Here is a 21,571-nt window from a genome sequence, read left to right as displayed (position 1 = left end):
ATGAGGGGCTATTAGGGTCCTGAATATATCTGAGCATAGCTGAAAATAATTCAAAAATAAAAACAATCCTAAACATTCAAAGTAAATAATAATACAGACGGTAGATTGTCGGTAAACATCTACTAAGGTACTACTGCGCTCTGTCCCTGCTGGGACCCCATGGGAGAAAATAGTTAGCATACGGGTATTACCCGGATATGGGCAGACGGTGAGCCTACTCCCCTTTTTGAGGGGTGTCGTTTACTGTGGTTTGTGTGATTCAAAGTATATATCAAGTCTATCCCACATATGTCTAACGGGGAATATGGAATATGGAAGGGAATCTCTGCCTCAGGGTGAAATTGCGGACCCTGGGATTGTAAATCTAATCCTGGCATTGAAACTGACTAGCACATCCTGTGATTCTGCGCACGAACCAATTGAGACGTATGAACCTTTTTTGTATATACAAGGCAAATATCACGAACAGAAAAAAACAATGTGCGGTGTGCAGCCTGATTCTGGCCAAGAACATACGTCATGCCTCGCTGACCCCTGACCTGTTTTCTGAGGTCTGCTACCTAAACTCCATGTTGCTGCTGCAGTATAAATGTTTCTTCACCTTGATCCAGTGTTCCGTGGGTGGCGTGTGTGCTACATCTAGTGACAAAAAGTAGTCTCTAGATCATAATGAACCCCTTCCCTGCTGCCGTCGGCCGTTGGCCGTCTTGAGCTCTACCTGGCTAGTGCTGCGAACTTCCAACGGCCGATGCGGCCCCGCCCACTCTTTCAAACCGCGGCACTGCCGCGAAAAAACGGCCGCGGTTAACAGGTTAAATAAATAAGTACAAATATAATTAACGCTTTGATGCAGATTTATGCAGCGTGAAGGCAAGAATGTAGAAGATGGGGTGGCCTGAGAACACATTTTAAATTACCCTCATAAAATTTAAAAACCAAAAACAATAATCACATCTAAAACTATTAACTTAAGTTCTAAATGTTCGGTGATAAACCATCCTGATCATATTGGTGTTTATCTCTCACCTTACACCAGAATAATTTGACTCTGAATTATTTTTTAGACTCCTCAACCGACCCCAACCACACTCACACACACACACGCTCCGATTGACTGACTTACAAGCCCTCACAAAGCCCAAAAAAAGAACAAGCATTTGCAATGCAAAATGTCTCCCATTTGCGAGAGTTTGAGATAATGGCATTGTAAATAATAATGCCTTATATTTATGTGTTTACAAAACCTGCAAGCGGTGATTAAAAATTGTGTATGAAATAATTGAGTTTTGGTAATAAATAAAGCTTTTAAATGTGCTCCTATTGTTCGATAAGTATGCAATGTACACTTATACGTTTTTATCACAGAAGAAATTATCAGCTATGAAAAAACAATACAAAACCTCCTTCAAGGTTTAAAGACACCCTGGTGTATTTGGAAACCACCGAGGGAGTCATATATGGACCAGGGTGTCCAGTGGATCACAAGGAGGGCTGAATCCTTGTCACGCTTTCAAAATAACCACTGACTCTGTAAATGAGATACCCTTAGATTCATTGTATGTCAATTCGTCTAAAGGGGACATCCTGAAAATATAGCATGGATCCAGCCCTTTTGGATCTAGGCTGGAAATCTCTGATGTCGAAAGTCCTCTAAGGAAGTTTTGTGTAAGGTACCTAGATACGTTGTGTTCATAGATACTTGGGAGAAATGAGGAGGTGTTTCTATATAGTTAATGGTTAGTGACAGAAAGTTGTGTGGGGAGTTGCCTCTTTCAGATAACAAACATGGGACAGTCCCCCACAACACAACAAGATAATCTTCCTCAAGACCTAAATTCTTCTCAATGAATTTAATTCACTTGCATACAGTGAGCACCCCAACCAAATAAGTAACCCACTTACACAAAGTCTAACAACAATAGTAAAAATATATTTCTTTTATCGAAAATATTTTCATTGGTTATACATATTTTTTAAATACTTATTTTCATTTTCAACATAAATACTAAATACATAAATCAACACAACACAATAAATGCAACTAAATAATAAACCCAGGTAGAGAAAAACAATACAGCTTCACAACAACCATTCAAAACCTACTCACACACACCCAGACAAACCATCACATTCATAACATATCTGGGGAATACAACTACAGAATAGCAACGTAGTTGGAAGGACCAAAGACAAGAACTGCAAGAATGCAGGATGATCTCAAGACAATGGTCGACGCGTTTCGGTGGCTGAGAGATGTGATGCCACCTTCATCAGGGCCTGCCAGATATAGTGCCCTAAAGAGGGCCACTCCATCCGGGAAAGAAATACCACCATAAGGACAGTTCCAAATGTCCTGTATTTCACTACAGACTGCTATGTCTAAGTAATAAGTCTGAAGATCAGACGCTTCTTGACCAGTTGATAACAAGCACCAGTCTCAAGATCCTGAGGAAATTCAACACTGTTTCGTTGTTTTGATTTTCTAGTAGCTACTCCAAAGGGTATTACTCCTGGGAAAAGTCCTCAGAGGGAATCTATATAACGACCGTCCATCAGTGTGCAAAAATTCTGATGCGTGGGGCATCAATATTCACAAGGGAAGCCTATGTAGTGCAAGGAGCCTAGATTGCCCCCAAATCCTCCAATGTATCGCCTGCTTCTAAGTTTGCCAGTTGTCTAAGTTTACACTTTTAGCTGTGCAGGCGACCGGCATAACTGACAGCACATGTAACCTTCACGGCGACCTCAGCAAGGAATGACGAGGCGGATAGTCCGATATAAGCTCAGGTGTTAATCCTTCACCTACCAAATGCGCGCGGTTCTTGGATAAAAGTGTAAACTTAGACAACTGGCAAACTTAGAAGCAGGCGATACGTTGGAGGATTTGGGGGCAATCTAGGCTCCTTGCTCTACTTAGGCTTCCCTTGTGAATATTGATGCCCCACGGATAAGAATTTTTGCACACTGATGGACGGTTGTTATATAGATTCCCTCTGAGGACTTTTCCCAGGAGTAATACCCTTTGGAGTAGCTACTAGAAAAATCAAAACAATGAAACAGTGCTGAATTGCCTCAGAGTGGTGCTTGTTACCAACTGGTCAAGATGCGTCTGATCTTCAGACTTCTTACTTAGACATAGCAATCTGTAGTGAAATACAGGACATTTGGAACTGTCCTTGTGGTGGTATTTCTTCCCCGGGTATAGTGGCCCTGGTTAGGGCACTATATCTGGCAGGCCCTGATGAAGGTGGCATCACATTTCTCAGCCACCGAAACGCGTCGACCATTGTCTTGAGACCATCCTGCGTTCTTGCAATTCTTGTCTTTGGTCCTTCCAACTACGTTGCTATTCTGTAGTTGTGTTCCCCAGATATGTTATGAATGTGATGGTTTGTCTGGGTGTGTGTTAGTAGGTTTTGAATAGTTGTTGTGAAGCTGTATTGTTTTTCTCTACCTGGGTTCATTATTTAGTTTAATTTATTTTGTTGTGTTGATTTATGTACTTAGTATTGATGTTGAAAATGAAAATAAGTATTTAAAAAATATGTATAATCAATGAAAATATTTTTGATAAAAGAAATGAAATAAAAGAAATATAATTTTACTATTGTTGTTAGACTTTTGGTAAGTGGGTTACTTATTTGGTTGGGGCGCTCACTGTATACAGATGGATTAAATCCATTGAGAAGAATTTAGGTCTTGAGGGAGATTATCTTGTTGTGTTTGTATTCTTCTCTTCCCCTCTTCTCCCTGACCGTCAATTTGTCTTTAAGAAGGGGTTCCCCTTTTTTCTGCATTAACAGTCCCCCACAACTTCAGGAAAATACAAAGATCCTTGATCCGCGCAACCTGTCTCACTGTCAGCTGTGTTCCACAATTTGCACTAGTGTGAGCCGGGTCTTGTGACAAATCATGATGGACCTGTTTAGAAGTAATGTATCAGCTTTAAGTACCAATTCTAAAGTCTGCAATCTTTATAGTGCATTCTATGTATTTATGTTGTTACCACCCCTCAGTGGCACTCTCCCCGCACACCTGTGGTGGCCTTTCACTCACTCGTCATTAGGATGGATGAAAAACACCTGTGTGGGATTCTTAGGGTAAGGGGAAGAGCTGCAGATATGTACAGCTTTTAGGATTTCAGTGGTACACTCCTTAGTTTGTGCCAGTGGCTACAGGTGGTGGGTACAGCCCAGGTACTAATTTTTGGGGATTGGTCCAATTTTTTTTAGCATGAGACTTTGACCCAGAGCAACAGAGAAAGGCAGAATCAAAGAACAAAGAAGAGACGAAAAGGAAGATAAGAAACCCATGACCGATAGGGGAATGAGGGGTGAATGAGATAAAGACAGGAAGTATAGCGTGCTGGAAGCAAACGGCTAGAGGTGAGTCAAGACTTGGCAGACTTTGTATTCAGTGACACCAGCAGCACCGGCTCCCAAGAAATACTTTGGGTCCTTGCACTTTATTTTTACTAGCTAAGCGGAGGCGCTGTCTAAAATTCAATATAAAACTGCCAAGTTTCCCAGGACCACGCTCCAGTCTAGGTTTTATGTTTGAATTCTGGCACTTGCAGTCTTGCTAATTATATATCAGGACTACAAGTCCCAGAATTAAAAGGAAGAATCTGGACTGGAGCATCACATCACGCATGGACCTCGAAGCTTGGCACCTATGTTCAATATCATATGATTGTTTTATAACTTTTTTAACTTTGATGATATTTTATGTAAGATTTTAATTAATCAAACAAAACAAATAAACTTGAACTTGAATATCAGTAGTCAGATAATCTTTCGGGAGCTACATAATTGTGGCCGTCAATCCCCAAGGACTTGAGGTTAATTGGGCTGGGCGTGATTTCAATAACTATTATTGCGGGAAAGCATCAGCCTTGTTTACATCTGACTTCCCTGAGAACGTGTTTCCACGCCTCAGGAATAGGGCCTCCCGGTGACGCGGGTTGGCATCCGAGGCAGGCTCTGACCTGCCGCAGACAGTGCTCGCAGCCCCGGCGCGCAGTAACCATGTCTGGCGATGTTGTTCTCAGGCGCAAGACCACGGACCAGCCGGCCCCTGACCCCGCCGCCATGTCGGACCCGGAAGACGCCGACAACGAGTGCTGGAACGCACTGGAGGCCCATCGCGTCAAGCTGATCGCCGTCATCGAGCCCACGCGCATCACCCCCTACCTGCGCCAGTGCCGCGTGCTGAACCGCGATGATGAGGAGCAGGTCTTCAACGACCCCAGCCTGGTCATCCGCCGGCGAAAAGTGGGTGAGTGCGGCCCAGGAACTCTCTCCAGGCGCAAGAGTTCATAAAATGAGCATGTATTTGATATATAACGCCTAATACTAGAGTTCCCCATTTCTAAGCGCTATATGTATTGTCTATTATTATTTTCCTCATGTAATGGTACTGCTTTGTTGACCTGGGAAGGCTGAGTTACCTCTCCATGTCACCGAATATCCGCAGCTTAATCGACCACGCCCTGCTGGCATGTAGTGTTATAAATGAGTCTCTCTCATGGCTCACTGCCTTGTATTTGATACGTAAAATCCTGTACAGTAACATTCACTGTTTAAAGTGGTCGTGTGAGGTTGCCAGATACCACTTGTCATCAGGGGCGACGTTTAACAACTTCATGCATTATGGGAGTTGCAGTTTTGGTGCATTTCAAATGAACCAATTAGACTAACACACACACCTTAGGTACAATAACTTGTGAATGAGTAGCCATGCTCATGGTGACTTGGGGGTAACAGCATGCAAATGTGGCTTTACTCAGAACTTAGTAGCTGGGTTTATAAATGTCATATTTTTATGTTCGTATAAATGCAAACCCAGGGCCAAGTGAGGCAGCTTAACAAGTGGCAGAATGCTTTTAAATTTGAGTTATTCTGCAAATGTCATTTACTTTGCACAGCCAATTCATAAGCGGGATGAAATGCATCTGTAAGTTTTAAACCTCTTTGAAAATTATGTGTATTGCTGGCTGATAAACTCACTTTAAAGTGGAGCTGTCTTTCCGTTGGAACATTAGTCTGGCTTTATTATCAAATTAATTGAAGCTAAAGGTGTGCGACCTAGACTTGACACGTCCACAGCTGCACCTCGATCACAAGAAGGTCATCTTTTCTCGTCTGGTAACTAGGGTGTATGTGCCTCTATTCATTCTACTCATAACATTTGAGAGTTTTAGAACATAAGTGTCCTTGGAAGGCGTCTTGGCGCTAGAGCAAGACACGCATCACCTGTGGTAGATTGGCATTAGATACCCCTCAAGCTGAAGTACCCAGAAAACATCCCCTCTGTGCCATGCTGTAGCTACAGACCGTGTAAAACGTGGCAGTTGATATGTGCATGTTTATAGGATGGCAGGCATGCATCCTTTAAAGTAACGTTGGCGATAGATGGAACTCTGATTTTTCTGCTTGCAATCCTTGACCTTACTTATTGTGTATTTCAACTTGTCCATTATTATTCTCACATAGTGTACTTGTGCTTTGAGTCTGTTATGAAATCCCTGCAGTGGGAGGAGGTTGGGCAATAATGCTTCTGTGTTGACAATATTACTTAAAATATTAATATAGCCTGCTGCAGAGGGTTGAATCATTAGTTAAATGCACCTCTCATAGTTGTAGGGTCGAGTTGTTCAAGTGGGCTTTGAGCGTCCATAGACTAAGGGCTAACATTCTGTTAGAACATCCATTCCACTAACTGAGGGCCAGGCGTTTTAAATTAAGCATGGGGAAACAGACAAATAAAGATTTGAATGATGGTGCAGAGGGGCAATAACAGCTATTATCACCCTATACCCCATCATTGCGTAAGCAGAGCTCACAATATACCAATGGTTCACTAAATATAATATTAAAAAAATTATTTAAATATTAAACTATTATTGTAGGGTAATCCATCCAGAAGATGGTACAAAAATTAATTGTGCCCATAGCTGGTGCATAAACTGGTATCGGCTGATTGGCCAACTTCTTTTATAGGCCTATTTTGTTCCTGGTGATAGTTTTTCTGTTTTTTGGTTTTCATGGAAAATGCATCATTTACTCGATGAACTGAAAAAGGAAATACCTGAATAAAGCTATAGAACACTCTGCATTTTTGTACTCTGTTGTGTGCTAAAATGTGCTTAACTTTTTTTTAGCTAATAAGTAAACACACATTTCTCCCCAATCATAGGGGCATTAGTGGATGCAACTTGATAGTGACGTTTTTGAAGCTATTGATTTGTATTAACTATTTAATTTAACAATCAGAGGAAGGGGCCAGGGCCTTTCTCGGGAGCTACTATTGATAATGTAAAGAAATATGTTGGGGGCAGGCAGTACCCAATACAGGATCCAGGAGAATGGTGGAAAATGTCTAATATCGATTGGATCACCTATACTTAAATGTATTACCCAAACTGCTGTGCTTTACTTTGAAAAAGTAAATAAAACATTAAAGAAAACTTTAATTTAGTAAATTTTCAAGTACCAAACGGGTCAAGGACATAAGATTGCTGTGAGATTAAACAAAAACAAGGATTTAAAAGAGTGAGGTCCTCGTATAATAAAAGAAGTCTCTGAGAAACAACAATTAAAAATCACTCGATTCTCAAACTAACTCCCATACAAGACATAAACATGAGCTTTGCCTTTTTACTGCAACAGAGATATGATATTCAATAACAGACGGGAAAAAAATTGCAACTAAGGTTTTGCAATAAACAACTTGATTCCACATTAGTTTTGCTCGGCTTGTGTTATAAGAAAAGGAGAAAATACACTTTTCACAACTTTTGAAGCCTAAAAGTTGGGGCAAATAGTGAGGCTAAATATTTTTTCAAATTTGAATGTTTGAAGGTTTTTATAGCTTCTTTGCATGAGTAATTAAAATCATTGCAAGACATACATTCATAATACAGTATAAAAAAGAAGCCACAGCAAATTGTTATATCAAATAAATAGCAGTGTGGCTATAGTTAAGTTATAGAAACCTAAACTAAAGCATTTATTGGAACAACCCAGATTTATCAATACAATATGAGTGTTCATTGCCAACAAATAAAATACATGTAAATATCAGTAATGCACCTAACGGCAGGCTGTTGGTCATAACGGAGGGCGATCAGTAGTAAGTCCCTTATGAATTCATGGTCTAATTAAGTAATTCCATCAAAATTATGTTAAGTGCCAACATCTCACCTCTCAAGTAGTTACAAAGCAGATGCGTACCTATTTAAGGCCTGCACTACAGGCCAGTGGTATGAGACCTAATGTGTGCAAAGGTTGTTGTGCAAATACTCTATAAGGGGAAAAAATAGTTCCTCAAAGAGACAAAAGTCCGACAAGTAATTCAGTGCAATTCATATCAAGTTTCTGCAGGCAGTAATATGGCCCAAAAGGTTGCTGTGCAAATTAGCAGCAAGGAGGAAATCCCTCATTGTATTTAGGGTCAGTGCAATTACCATCAAAGTCTGTTAATGACTTCCAATGCCAAATGTAAAGTAGGAGAGACAGCGTGACTGTGATAAGCCATCTAGTACGATGTGTGGATATACAAACATCCATGGGGGTAACCAAGCACAACTTCCACACAATCTCTATGGTAAGGCTCTAAATGAACTTCTGTTTAGATACAATCTGGAGTTTTTGGAACATCCGGATAGTGAGGGAAATTTAATTCCCTTCTTCCAAGGGAACCGTTTTAGTTCTACCAAAGACCATATTTTAATCTCTGAAGTTGGATTAGGTTCGGCGGACTCCTTTAAAATCGACCCAAGTCATTTTAGCGATCACCACCCACTGTTGATGTTGCTCATTATTAAAAAAAAATGAATCAGCTCTTCTTAAAAGATTCATCAGCCCCCAGGGTAGAGGCGCTAGTCCACCAGGCCGATTGGTTGAACCCCTATGGAATAATTTTCAGCCAGAAAATCATGGCCTGGACGTTATCTCGGGGGCAATATGCTACATAGGACCATCCTATCTAAAACCCATTAGTTTAGAGGAGATTACTACCTCCTTGCAAAAGATCTCTGCTGCAAAGGCACCAGGCCCTGATTGTGTCCTCATGTCCTCATTGACACATTTAAATGATGCATTAACCATGCCAAGTTGTGGCAATCTTTGGACAAGATGGGTGCCTATACTGAGATTGTGACATTTTTGTCACAGTTATAGGCACAGCTCACAAAAAGGTTCGCTATGGGTCAAGGAGAGAAATAACACCACGATTTAAAATCACATGAGAAATTAGTCAAGACTGCATCCTTGACCCTCCTTTTATGTTCGTTATATATTAACAGAGTAGATGAGTTCTTGCAGAAGATCAATGCTAACGCCTCAAAAGTCGGTGAACATCCAATACAAATCTTCCTATACGCAGATGATGCTGTCTTGATCTCTAGAGCCAGTAATGGCCTCCAACTTCTGATCGATGGTTTCTTTACGTGAATGGAGGATGAAGACATGAAAATGAATGTAAAGAAAACTTTCACCATGACGTGTGGGAAAGGGAGCCCTAGAAAGAAAACTCACTACATTACACGAGAAGCACTTGCTGCGATAGAACGTTTTACATACTTAGGTGTGAAGTTTACTAGCAATGGTAAATGTGGAAGCAACAAAATTGAAATTTATTAGATCCTGTGCATCCCTCTTTAGGTTTGCACCAAAATTGGGTACAAGCCCATTAGAGAGCTGCCGACCATCGAGAAAAGTAAATGCATATCTAGTATCAGTTACGGAGCATCTATGTGGGATCTGACCAGCTGTAAACTGTTGCACACACAGGAAAATCTTATCCTATGTAGACTATTAGCAGTGCCATGTTTAACCTCCTCTTATATAGCTTATAAGGAATTAGTGGTCCCCTATTTAGAGGATGGCTTGCAGACAAGTTCCATCACACTCAGGCATAATTCATGGAGTAAAGATGGCACTAAATTCACTAAAGAGATAACAGACTGTCTAACTTTGGAACATAGAGCAAGAATACCATGGCTGGCCTATGTACACAGCCTGCTAAAGGAGGTTGATTGGAAATTAAACATTGAGAATCCAGTTGGAGTGTTAGAATTCAGTAAAAGATTTAGAAACAATCCGGATTGAGAAAAGGATGGCTGACAGGGAAGCTAGAGTGTGTTTTAAACAGACTGTGTCAATGTGCCTCTCAGGCCCCTTACAACCAAGTGCCCAGGCTACCTTATCCAAGTATCAAATATCCAACATAGATTCTATCCAAGTAGACTGTGAATAGGCACACTACACGTTTTGTTTGCTTTTCCCAAGATGAGATTGTGTTCCCAAAAGTTACCTAAATGCCCATGTGACGGCAATCCAATCAGTCCACAATGCACTTTAGTCTGCTTTTTTAAACTTTTATAGTAATCTGAGGTAACAAATATTGCGGCCATTGGTTTTTAAAAGAAAAAATTATTCATCACCAAGATGCTATTCACTTTATCCATACCCTTGATAATGTGAATTTATGTCATATAGAGAGAATGTCTGTTTATTTTGCCATCCAAAGAATGAAACTGCTCCTGGAGGCACTAAGATATGAAAATGAGTAGCCAAAGATATCCTATCCCTAACAGTGAATCGTGTGCTCTGCTTTGAATAATTGTCCACTATAGTCCATTACAGCACCGCCCAGTTAGTAGTATAAAAGAAGAAAGTGCTAATGGTGCACCCCACTAACTCCATGGTGTTCAGCGTCGTTGTGGTGGCCTTCATGAATTTTAGAAGTGTTGCTGTTAATTGGCTTGATTCCCCTTTCGAGCATTCTTCTACTGCATCTTTGCAGGCTGTAATGTTCAATTGTCTGAAAATAGGTAGGCGCCAGTAATGTCTAGGGGAAGACAAGAAAGGGATAGGCACATGATGATGTATGAAAGTTTCCTTCATAAATTGACAACCCATGCATAAAACATCCGGCTGCCTGTTAATCGCACATACCTATACACTTTGAGCGGTATCCAGCTGAGCCACAGATGCAGAAGTTGTGACTTACTGTTGAATTTGGATGGGCGCGATAGGTATGACAGGAAAGATAGAGATTGATAAAAGCCCACTGTTAGATGTGCGTTCATTTTTAAAGCGGTTAGCTTGTAAATCCTTGTGAGCCAATAGTCGTCTTGCTTGTTTTAGCAATATTTTTTATAGGGTTTTTCAATAAGGCGGCTTGAATAAGCTCTTTGGCGATGAGTTGGTCAATCACAGTCTGATTTAAAAATTGTGAATTTCGGAGGATTTGTCTTGAACGATGCCCAACGAGCTGTTTTAAGAACCCCAGCTCATCTGCTGGTAACTTAGAACAGAGATAAAGAAATTGGGCGTAAAGCACATACTCTGATGAGCCAGATTAAACTCCAGGCAAATACGAACCTGCACTGTGCAAACTGGTAGCTTGAATAGATGCCTGTAGCATTGGCATTGCGCCAGGTCCATTCAGCAAGATAGGTGATTTTTATAGACTAAAGAGTCATGTGAGAGTAGGCATCAATTTGCAGTCGATAACTTTGCAAATAGCAGAAAGGTCTGGGCTTGAGAGGTTCTTGAGGAGGCCCTGGTCATTTAGTCGTACTCTTTAAGATATTTCATGATGGATGCTCTTTCGACTTTCTGGCCATTTATGAACCAAACCCCATATTTGATTTTCCTTTTTCCAAAGACCAAAGTCTTGGTGTTAGTTGTATTAATACTGAGCTTGTTGGTTTTGCAGTAATCAGTCATACTGGTCAAGGATCTTTGTATCCCAATTGTATCTTAATGAAGCCGTTGAAGAAAGTTCTCCCTGATCGTTCACTTGACTCCCTCCTACAGGTGATCAGAGCACGTCTACAGCCTATGCTCACATATGGTAGTGAACCCATGCAAGGGAAAGACGCAAACGCTCTAGACAAAAAAATCAGCATAGCGTACAGGGCAATTTTCCATCTGCCGAACTACGTGTCTCCTGCCCAAATCCGCCTCAAATTTGGTCTCCAGAAACTAACTTTGGAGAGAAGTGGCACCTACATAAAAAGCTGGCGCAAAATTGAAGGCGCAGAGCAAGGATCCCTAAACGCCCACTTTTGGACCGAACTGTCAACATGATCAAACTCACCCGCTAAGAAATATCTACTAGATTCAATGGAACACCTGGAATTAACAAACCTCTGGAAGTCATCGACTGACAATAGTTTTAAAAAGGTGGTAACAAAAGTAACTGATGTCATCTATTGAAGATAAAGAAACCTTGGCCAAGAGGGCACATGGATGGGCTGTGCTGAAAGATTACAATGCCCCCAAACCGCAGGAATACCTGAAAACGGGTCTCACACGGAAGACAAAAGATACATTTCTAAATTTGCGCTTCGGCGTCCTACCAATTCTACCTCACTTGGCACCTTGGAAAAGGAGATCAGATGATCATCTTTGCCGTCTTTGTAGATCAGGGAATGAGGATCTAATACATATAATCTGCATCTACCCTAACCTGATAGACATAAGGCGCGCCCTACTTCGAACATTATGGAACCAAAAAGGCATAACAAGCTGCAGGCAAGATGTGATGACATGCTTCAAACCTGAAGAGGTCCAGCTAAACTGCAGACTGACAAAGTTCTTTGACATTGTGGCCGTAAGACTTAAGAGCCAACCACATGCACAGCGAAAAACAGCATGTAACAGCTTGCTAATCAAATAAAGGAACAGTCTGCTAAGGATCCGTCAAGTCATAATCACGTTCCAGCACACTGATTCACATTTTTAAACATAGAGAAGGACCATAGACGATGCAAATCGAGAACGATGACTTTCCAGGGTTTTTAAACACCTTTCTTCCTTTTTAACAATATATGTGAAATCAAGCTTAAAACTATTCTTAATGATGGAAGTTTTAATATTGTGAGTTTTAATTCACTGTACAATAAAGCAATTCTAATTCTGTCCCCCCTAATTCTAATTCTTAATTCTGTCAATTGTGGTTTGATCTAATAAAATTGTATCATCTGCGAACTGCAATAGTTGTAAACTCCTGCCTGCGATTTTCAGTGTGAAACCTTTCTCTGTACTTAGATAGTTTTTCAAGTCAGCTAAGTAATAGTATGGGTGCCAGAATGCAGCCTGCTGAAAGCCTCTGTTTGTGTAGATCTTTGCTGACATGGACCTCTTGCTAGATACTCTCACTTTGACCTATGTGTTCTAACAAGGCTCATAATGGCTGTCAAAAGGCATGGAGGAATTTCCACAGGCTGATTAATTTGGCCCAAAGCAGGCTTCTATCAACTTTGTCAAAGGCTGTGGCAAAGTAAATCAATGTGATGAAAATAGGGCCTGCACCTTTTTATGTCGCACTGTTGATAAGAGCCGATGTGCATAACAGATTGACCTCCGTCCCATTGCCCTTTTGAAATCCCGTCTAAGTGGCTGTTGTGATTATTTTTATACCACGGCCATTCCTCTAGTTCTTTGCACAGGATTTTTACTGAACAGTTCCCTTCCACATCCAGAAGGGTAATGAGTTGTACGTTTTCTGGCTTGTCGAAAGAACCCTTCTTGTGGATTGTAACTAAGAGGGAACTGCACCAGCTCTCTGGCACCTGATGTCTAGTTAGACCGGCGTTGAACAAGGTGGTCAGTTGAGTAGACCATTCTGCTTTGAAAATGCTAGGCGGAAGGCCATTTGGACCAGGAGTGCCTTCAGAGCATGTCCTAGCCCAAGTATTAAGAACCAATTCCTCCATGATTGAGTTCAGAATTTCACAAGAGGCACAAGCTCTCGTTGTATTTTGGTTGCCCATTGGCACAGGCGGCGAGGTGAAAGGGTCAACATACAGCCAAGAAATGTATGCCGACCATCCAGATGCAGAGATGTTGGATGATTCTCTTTTTTGCTGATACTCAAGACAGATTGTAGACCATGCTTTAAAACTTTTTAGAATCTTTGACTTTTATTGCGCGGATGGCAGCCTTACATTGTACATCCTGCTCCCACTGCTTTTCTTCATACAAGCAGCGCCTATAGTTTTTGCTTGGAAGTTTGACTTCCTCTTTCAAAGCTATATTTGCCTTATCCATATATGCTGCCTTTACGCTTCTATTTTTGAAAGGCCTGCACAGTGAAAGCAAGGAGCTCCAGGATCTGGCTGCAATGAGCCTGAAGACTTTAATAGGCCTTTCGTAAAACCCGACCATCCTTCAATTGAGTTTAAAGATTCTTGGTCCATTGATAGCAAGTATGTATATATTTGCTTAATCATCAAAATATTTGATTCGTCATCTCACCTGATCCTTTGATCTGGTTATAGATCCACTTGATGACCTAGCATGATTCTTTATGCAGTGGGACAGCACCCCGATAGAGCGAACAAGACAAATATTGCGGGATCACTTATACGTGTGGTCGTCAGGTGTTGCCATTCTTTGGTGCGACATGTGCGTATATGTATCATCTATGCCAGTAATGCTCCTGCCATTCAGAGAGCACAGACCTAGAGTATGCAAAGCCGAAGTTAATGAGATGCAGTTTTGAGCATCCGGTGGATGGAAGTACATTTAGACCAGCAATTCCTACTTATTCATAGTCATTAGCAGATTAGCATTAAAGTTGCCTGATAATAGCCATATAGCGTTTATATAATCAGGTCTTGATTCAGGGTACGAATTAAATATTAAATTGTCTCCCTTTTTTTTTAATCCAGATTTGGATTTATGCATATATTAGCAAGCACTACGGAGCTAAGAGGGCTATTTTATCCAGTTGATGTAGTAATTGAGTATGATGATCACGTCTTTTAATTTGACCAAGATAGTGGTGGTAAAGCCCAATTGATTATGGATTATATTAAAACGCCACCTGAAGGCCGGCTGCCCTTTACTGATCGTATTGCTGGAGAATAATAATCTGAGTAAACAAACCAGGGGGTTGAGCTTACTTGCCAAGTCTCTTGTAGGCAGATTATGTTAAATATAATTGAATAATTAAAATATTCAGGCAAAGAGATTACTTTTATTATAGCTCCTGATGTTGCATGAACAGATGTTTAGCAGAGATGAAGGCTTACTGGATTTTAGGCTACGGCTAATGTGAGAACACCTGACAACTCGGCCCAATTTTCCACTGTTGCATTCACTAAACGACAAGGCCATCTGCCTGATCCAAAGTCTCTGTGTATTATTAAATTGTTTGCATTTTAAAGTGAGATGTGCTGTGAAGTTGTCGTGTTGCTTTGCTGAACCAAATTCTTAGAAGAGACAAGTATCATACCATAAGTACGGAGGATATTTAACCCCCTGTGGTTTCAATGATCCTTATGCCTCATTATTCAAAGTTTTTTTTTCTGCGTGACTACAGTGTCCATTTCTTTTGTCAAAGAAACAATTTTCTGTTCTTGCATTGAATTAATCATTTGGCCCCCGCAATGAAGTCTATATCCTTTGAAGATCTATTTCTCAGGCTTGGAACGGCTGCAAATCGTTTTTCGTAAGTTTCCCCTATTTAAAATTGCCACGTGGAGCGTATTTGGGGTATAATATAACACTGTTTTGAATTGCGCCCTTCGGTTGTCCACCGAAGGGCCTCTGTTGACCCTACAACAGTTGTTTTGTGGACCTGCCAGACCAGAGCTTTGCTGCCTGATGTCGAGGGGGGCGGGCAGCATGGGCATGCTTTCCAGTGGCTTTACTGCATTGAGAATGCTGTCGCTAGGCATATCTAGATCATTTGGGGCCATGATCAATGTGCAAGGAGATTAGGGCAATGGCTTGGCCCCAGCATCTGCCATTGTGGGAGCAAGTCTTCGGAAAAGCTCATCCTCTTTTGATGGGACGATGAAGCTGACCCATTGCTCAGTTTAAGAAGTCTGAGCGGACTGATTCTTGTTATTACGAGGTGCATTATTTTCTTGCTTTCCTGTTAGAGGAGGCTCGGCTGTGACAATGATGTCTCAACGGGGGGATGGGAGGATTCTGTGGGGATGACCGGATTAGTTGGCTCTTTGGGAAACCCGGTCCAGCCGAGCATCTTGTCACAAGAGATGTAATATTAGGGGCGCTCTGCCATTGTCAATCATGATTTTAGATTCCTGGATGTTGTTGGTGTCTTCACGCTGTTGCCCTGATTTAAGGAAAATGGACAACAAACCTTGTTGAGATGCGCACCGTCTCTGTTCTTGCCATGGTTTGGGAGGTTTGTAATTGTGTGCTGTTTCTTTTGGCTTGGATGGTGGACTCGGTTGCAGCAGATTGCTCTTCCATATTGCTCCGCTTCTGTGATAGTCTATCCACACTAGAAGTATCGTCTGACATAATCAGCCCTTCCTGAACATAAGGGGTCGCCTAGGCATGTTTGCATGCCAAGATGTTCGTTTGAGGTGTTTCTGGATCCATGCCGTCCTCCACTAAATCACCTGAGGGTGGCCGTATTTAGTGGATTAGCTTGTAGTGACTGTCAAATTAAATCAGTTTGCTCCATTTCATTTTAAAAACGGGTTATTCAAGTGGCGCAATTTTCCATAAAAATTTCTAATGCAAGTATAAAATTATTTATAGACATAAACATGTTTTATATTGTTTCACAGTCCGGGTTCTCCATTTTGCACACTTCCTTATGTAATACAGATGGAGTAAGTTCTCCTTGAAATAACGGTGCAAAATGTATTGACTCCATTTTTCCTACCAATGCAGCGTTTGCAAAAATAGCTCCTACATACATGCCCAACTAGTGGAGTGATGGAATTGGAGTCACAGGCTTTACTTGTGGGCACACCCCACCAACCATTGCTAGCAGTTCTAGATGGCAAGTTAAAGAAGCGGCCTCAGAGTACCACATAGAGGTGGTCCAATATCGCAGAAAAACGGTCCCAAGTGACCTTCGGGTGTAATCGGAGCGCTCCAATTCGTAACATTCTCTTTGGACCGGAAGTCTGAAAATCCTTGCACCATTCCTGCCACCTACGTCGTTCTTTGGCATGGCTAAGCTGGTCCAGCGCCCGGGGCGCAAATCTTCAGAGGGGCGCAGGAACAGGCTGCAGCAGGCTCTTTCTAACCTGCCTCAAAGGAAAAGTGTAGTAAACTATTCTGAAGACTGTTCATTCTCCTTTCTCTTGCCCCCCCCTTCACGTTCCGCCTCCCAATCCCATTTTCTAAGGAGTGATAAGTTTTTACATTAAGGGTCCACAAGTAACTAAGGTGGCCACTATACTCTTGAGGCCACTGGCGTCGCACAGGGCCACCACTTTTTACTGGGCATTACCAGGCGTAGCTCATGATGGAAAACTTATCGATACATTTCCAGACCTAGCACTCGATTTTGCCAAACGCAGACTAGCCATGGCCTGGAAATCTAACGCACCCCCACATTTGCATACATGGACCGCTGACCTCGGCAAGCCATTGGTGTTCGAACATGAGTTGGCACAAGACAACATCCAAAAGCCCTCTATATACACTAAAGCCCCAGACTGGTTTAAGTATTTAACATTCATAGAATCAAAACTGCACAAGAAGGCACCAAGCCCGGGGCCCTCACAGTATTAACCGCCCCCCTCCCGTTGTTACCATCTCACCACACTCCCCCCTTGGCCGGAAAGGATGCGCACCCTAGTCGCTCTCATACGGTTCCGTGACCATACCAACATCCACCCCCTCTCCGCACACACCCATAACCAACCTGAATGCCACGCCTCTAGTTCGACAAACTACATTAAAGCTTATTCAATACCCTAATGAGCCCCCTTGACCTGCCCAATCATCTCCACAGGCACAAGACGGGTGACGGAGGAAAAGGTATTATAAACTATGTTCATAGTGTTGTATTGTGATAGTCTGTAATGGCGCTACTTTCAGCTTTATGTCTAGGTAACGGTTAAATGCAGCATCTGATATATTGCATTATGTTGCCATGTACCTGCTATGTATACCTCAAATTAACTCCAATTCTATGTAAATTAAAGCAAAAACCAATAAACGCTACTTATAAAAAAAATTAAAGGGTGCAGGAGTAACTCCTGGGTACAGGCCATTACGTACCAAGCCGAAATTAATGTTGAGAGTCCGATTCACAAAGCTATCTAGACACCCAAGTTCAGCGTAGGTGTGCACATGTTGGTTTACAATTTTGAAATAAATTCACTCCTGGTATTATCAAAACTTGGATTTACACTTCTACAAAAACATAAACCTTTTCATGTGAGTAAACTTTGATCTAGGGTAAGTGTTTCAATGGAGGAAAAGCCTATGGAAGTTTGTACACACACGTTTGTGGGAATTCGTGAATTTGTTAATGGCCCATTCCCACTAAGGACATGGTTGGCCATTTTCGTTTGCCAAATGCATGAGTGTATTGAGTGTGGGAATGGGGAGGGAACTTCGCCGAAATTGGTGGGTTGTATGGAAAAGGGTTTTTCTCCTCTGAGAAAAATATTTTGCCTTTTTAGATAAAAAAAATTTTTTTAAGGGCTGCTCCACTACATTGTTGCACTTACCCATGTGTAAATATACATACTGTCCATTCACTCACGCAAAAATGTTTTTGCAAGTTTATAAATGGAATAACAAATAATAATTCCAGGAGTACTCCTGGCGCCTGCAAGTTACGCTGCATCTCAAGTCTTCTTTGGAGTTCTTTTCGATATTCTCATCCCAAAAATGGGAAATTCAATCCAAATGTAGGGCGAAGGAGTACATAAACCTGTGCCTAAATGTTCTAGATCCTCTACTTACAGTTTAAGGGTTTCACATTGACAAAGAAGGCACACAGTAATAAGCTCTGGTCTCTCTTCACGCTGACACAGTTGCTCAAATGTTGCATTGCTGAGCTGTGCTTAGGTTTATGTTTTAATTGTATAGAGTGCGAGAGTACCCTAAAGTGTCCCGGCACTAATTGTGGAAGCCAAGAAATAAGACAGCAGAGCTACACACAGAGATGTTTTCTTGGTTCAGTTGGGGGCAATTCTTTAGAGGTGGAGGACAGGGCTTCCCTCGAATAACCAATTCTTACTGACGAGCTGGTGGGGGGTAAAGCTGCTGGGCCAGATAAAATTCCTCTGAAATTGTTATAGGACCTTTCTCCCCGAGCTCTTAGAGACCATGACTCTCACCTTTCATGCTGCTCAAATGGAGGGAACAATTCTACCATCTTGGGAAGAAACTAATATTGTGGTAGGAACAAGGCAGGGGTGTCCCTTGTTCACCCCTGCTGTTTGCCTTATATATTGATCCTTTTATCATCCAAATAGAAAGCAACAATAGGATCCGACCATTTGTAGTAACTCTAATATATTATGAAGTGTTGGCATATGCCAATGACATTGTGGTCACATCTGACCCTTCTAACGCTCTGAAGGCCATTGAAGAGGAAGTTGACCATCCTAATGAGGGTAAAACCCAAGTGATCAGTACAGAGGGTGCTAAGGCTGGAGATCAGATTTGGGTAGGGGAGGCAACTTACCTAGGAGTGCCTGTTACAACCACTCTGGAGAATATAGTGGAATTTAACTTTGCCCCATTACTCAATATGATCAAACAAGAACTATAGAGGATAACTAATCTGCATCTAACACTGAGCAGAAGGTGCAATGTGTTAAAGATGCCTGTTCTCCCGAAAATATTATATTTTTTCAGAACTATCCCATTGCAGATTCATAGTTGTTGGTTTGCTAAGCTGGAAGGTCTTTGTTATAGCTTTATGTGGCAGTTCAAGAAGCCAAGGAGGGCGTTGAATCATGATCCTCCATAGATGATTAGGAGGGTGAGCAGTTCCTAACGTTGTGCTAGATTATTGGACTTGTCTGCTTCAACGTTTTGCTATCTTTATAACCGGCAATACCCAAAATATTGACCCTGCTGTGGCCAAAATATTGACCCTGCTGTGGCCCCATCTATTTATCAACTCACAAAAAATAGATATGGAAACCAGTTACACAAGCAAACACACAGGGTGCTTCGGTTAGTCTTGGATCAATTACATTGCAGTGGTAATACAGATGCTACTAGGAGAGAAGGGTCAGTTACCAATTCAACACCTAATAGTCTCTTCAACACAAAACAGCAAAAAAGTTCCTCTCCGAGCACTCATTACTCTTTGAGTGCTCGGATAGGGACTGTTTTGCTATTTATCAACCCACATTAGAGTCGGGGGTAAAGAGTTGCATTTGAAGGAATCTAGAGAGAAGTTATTACAAGAAGACTATGTTTAAAATGCCGGACGGGGCGTTTAAGATTTGGCATCAGGTAAGAAGGAAGGTTACTATTTGTAAGCTGAATTGTGGTCCTCTCCTGCCCTGCCAGGTATATTTCAAGACCGCATGTGCTAGAGGTATGAGTCCTGTGGGATCTCGAAAGTAGGGGACCTTTATAATAATAATGATCAATTATGTTCCTTTTTGGAGCTTCAGGATAAGTTTGGATTGAGCAAGGAGAAGTTTTATAAATATCTCCAGATCTGGGATTATATAGGCAAATTGGATAAAAAAACAAATATCAATTGCTAAAGTTAGCACAATCGGGTGAAATTATGTTGCCATAATACAGTGCCTGTCAGATGATATGGAAATTCAGAATAAGAAGCGGGAAAGGAATCTAGATTAGCTGTAGCAGGGCCAATATTGGAGCGCTCACTAGAGACATGTAAAGATACACTCTTGACTGCCAGCCTCAAAAGCCAACACTTTAGAACTAGTTTTGATTTATATTATACACCTAATATGCTGTTTAGGTGGGACAGGAGGCCCAATTCAAAATGTCATGAATGTGGGGCTGAAGAAGCGGATATAATCCATATGTTTAGTGCCTGTTCCCAGTTATCTAAATATTTTGAAGAAATTGAAGTCTTTATGGGAGTAATCCTTAATCTGTGCAAAACAAAAGGAGAGAGAAAGGGATTACCCCTGTGTGGAGGGGAATACTCCTGGTCCCCTTTACGGTCAGGTAAATAAACCAAAAGTAGGAGTATCACCAAGAGACAAAGACAAAAGTCTCAGAGTCTTGGGAGAAGTTGCACAAGAAGGAAAATTATTCTTTCTTTAGAAGACCCCTCACTCACCAACCTAGTTGGTGACATGCTTCATCATCGGAGCCCCAGCCGAATGCCATCCAGATGTGCTGCGACACCTGATTACAGTGGAGCGGGTTATTTTTTTTGTGTGTGAAAGTGAAAAGGTGAGTTAAAAATTGGCCAGATATAACTCACTCGGAAAAAACTTTTTATTCTGGACAATGTAAAAAATGTCTAAGATACCTATTTCGGTTATATTGACCTCTGGTATCTATAAAAGTGAACAATAACTAGTGCAAATAAAAGGGTATACAGGTTTCAACCTGTAGAAGGAATTTCCACGTTTTCGTCAGGACCAAGTGAACGTGACCCAGGCGGTGTACACATGCTAAGGTGCACCCAACCCTTGGTCACAGAAATCCAACCGTGTACTTACAGTTGGTGTCCTATCGTCCAAATGTTTGAAAGGAAAAAACCTGTAAAGAAAAAATATACAAACACAGATAAACAAATTACGTGCCTGTAACGTAGTGCCTAGAAGGTCTAGTGCTCCATGTTCTCCCAATTCTGTGTATTTATGATGGATACA

General features: G+C 41.4%; 1 protein-coding gene across 4 annotated transcripts in view; it reads left to right on the top strand.

Moving 5' to 3' along the window:
- CARD9 (caspase recruitment domain family member 9) overlaps positions 1-21,571 on the top strand; it is a 260,551-nt gene that overhangs the window by 78,702 nt on the left and 160,278 nt on the right. For 2 of the 4 annotated variants that reach the window (XR_013594687.1, XM_078641905.1), the window contains exon 2: positions 5,051-5,277. Coding sequence is in view for 3 of the 4 variants with exons in the window: in XM_078641905.1 (XP_078498031.1) it covers positions 5,051-5,277 (227 nt within the window). In the remaining variant the exon portion in view is untranslated. Of the gene's footprint in view, positions 1-4,270; positions 4,386-4,890; positions 5,278-21,571 lie in introns of those variants that run through there. The other 2 variants (XM_078641907.1, XM_078641906.1) reach the window with 2 other exon arrangements.

This window comes from Lissotriton helveticus, chromosome 5_1 (assembly GCF_964261635.1).
Source record: "Lissotriton helveticus chromosome 5_1, aLisHel1.1, whole genome shotgun sequence".
NCBI classification, from domain to species: Eukaryota; Metazoa; Chordata; class Amphibia; order Caudata; family Salamandridae; genus Lissotriton; species Lissotriton helveticus.
The sequence above is the reverse complement of the archived record's forward strand: the minus strand, read 5'-3'. Positions and strand labels throughout refer to the sequence as shown.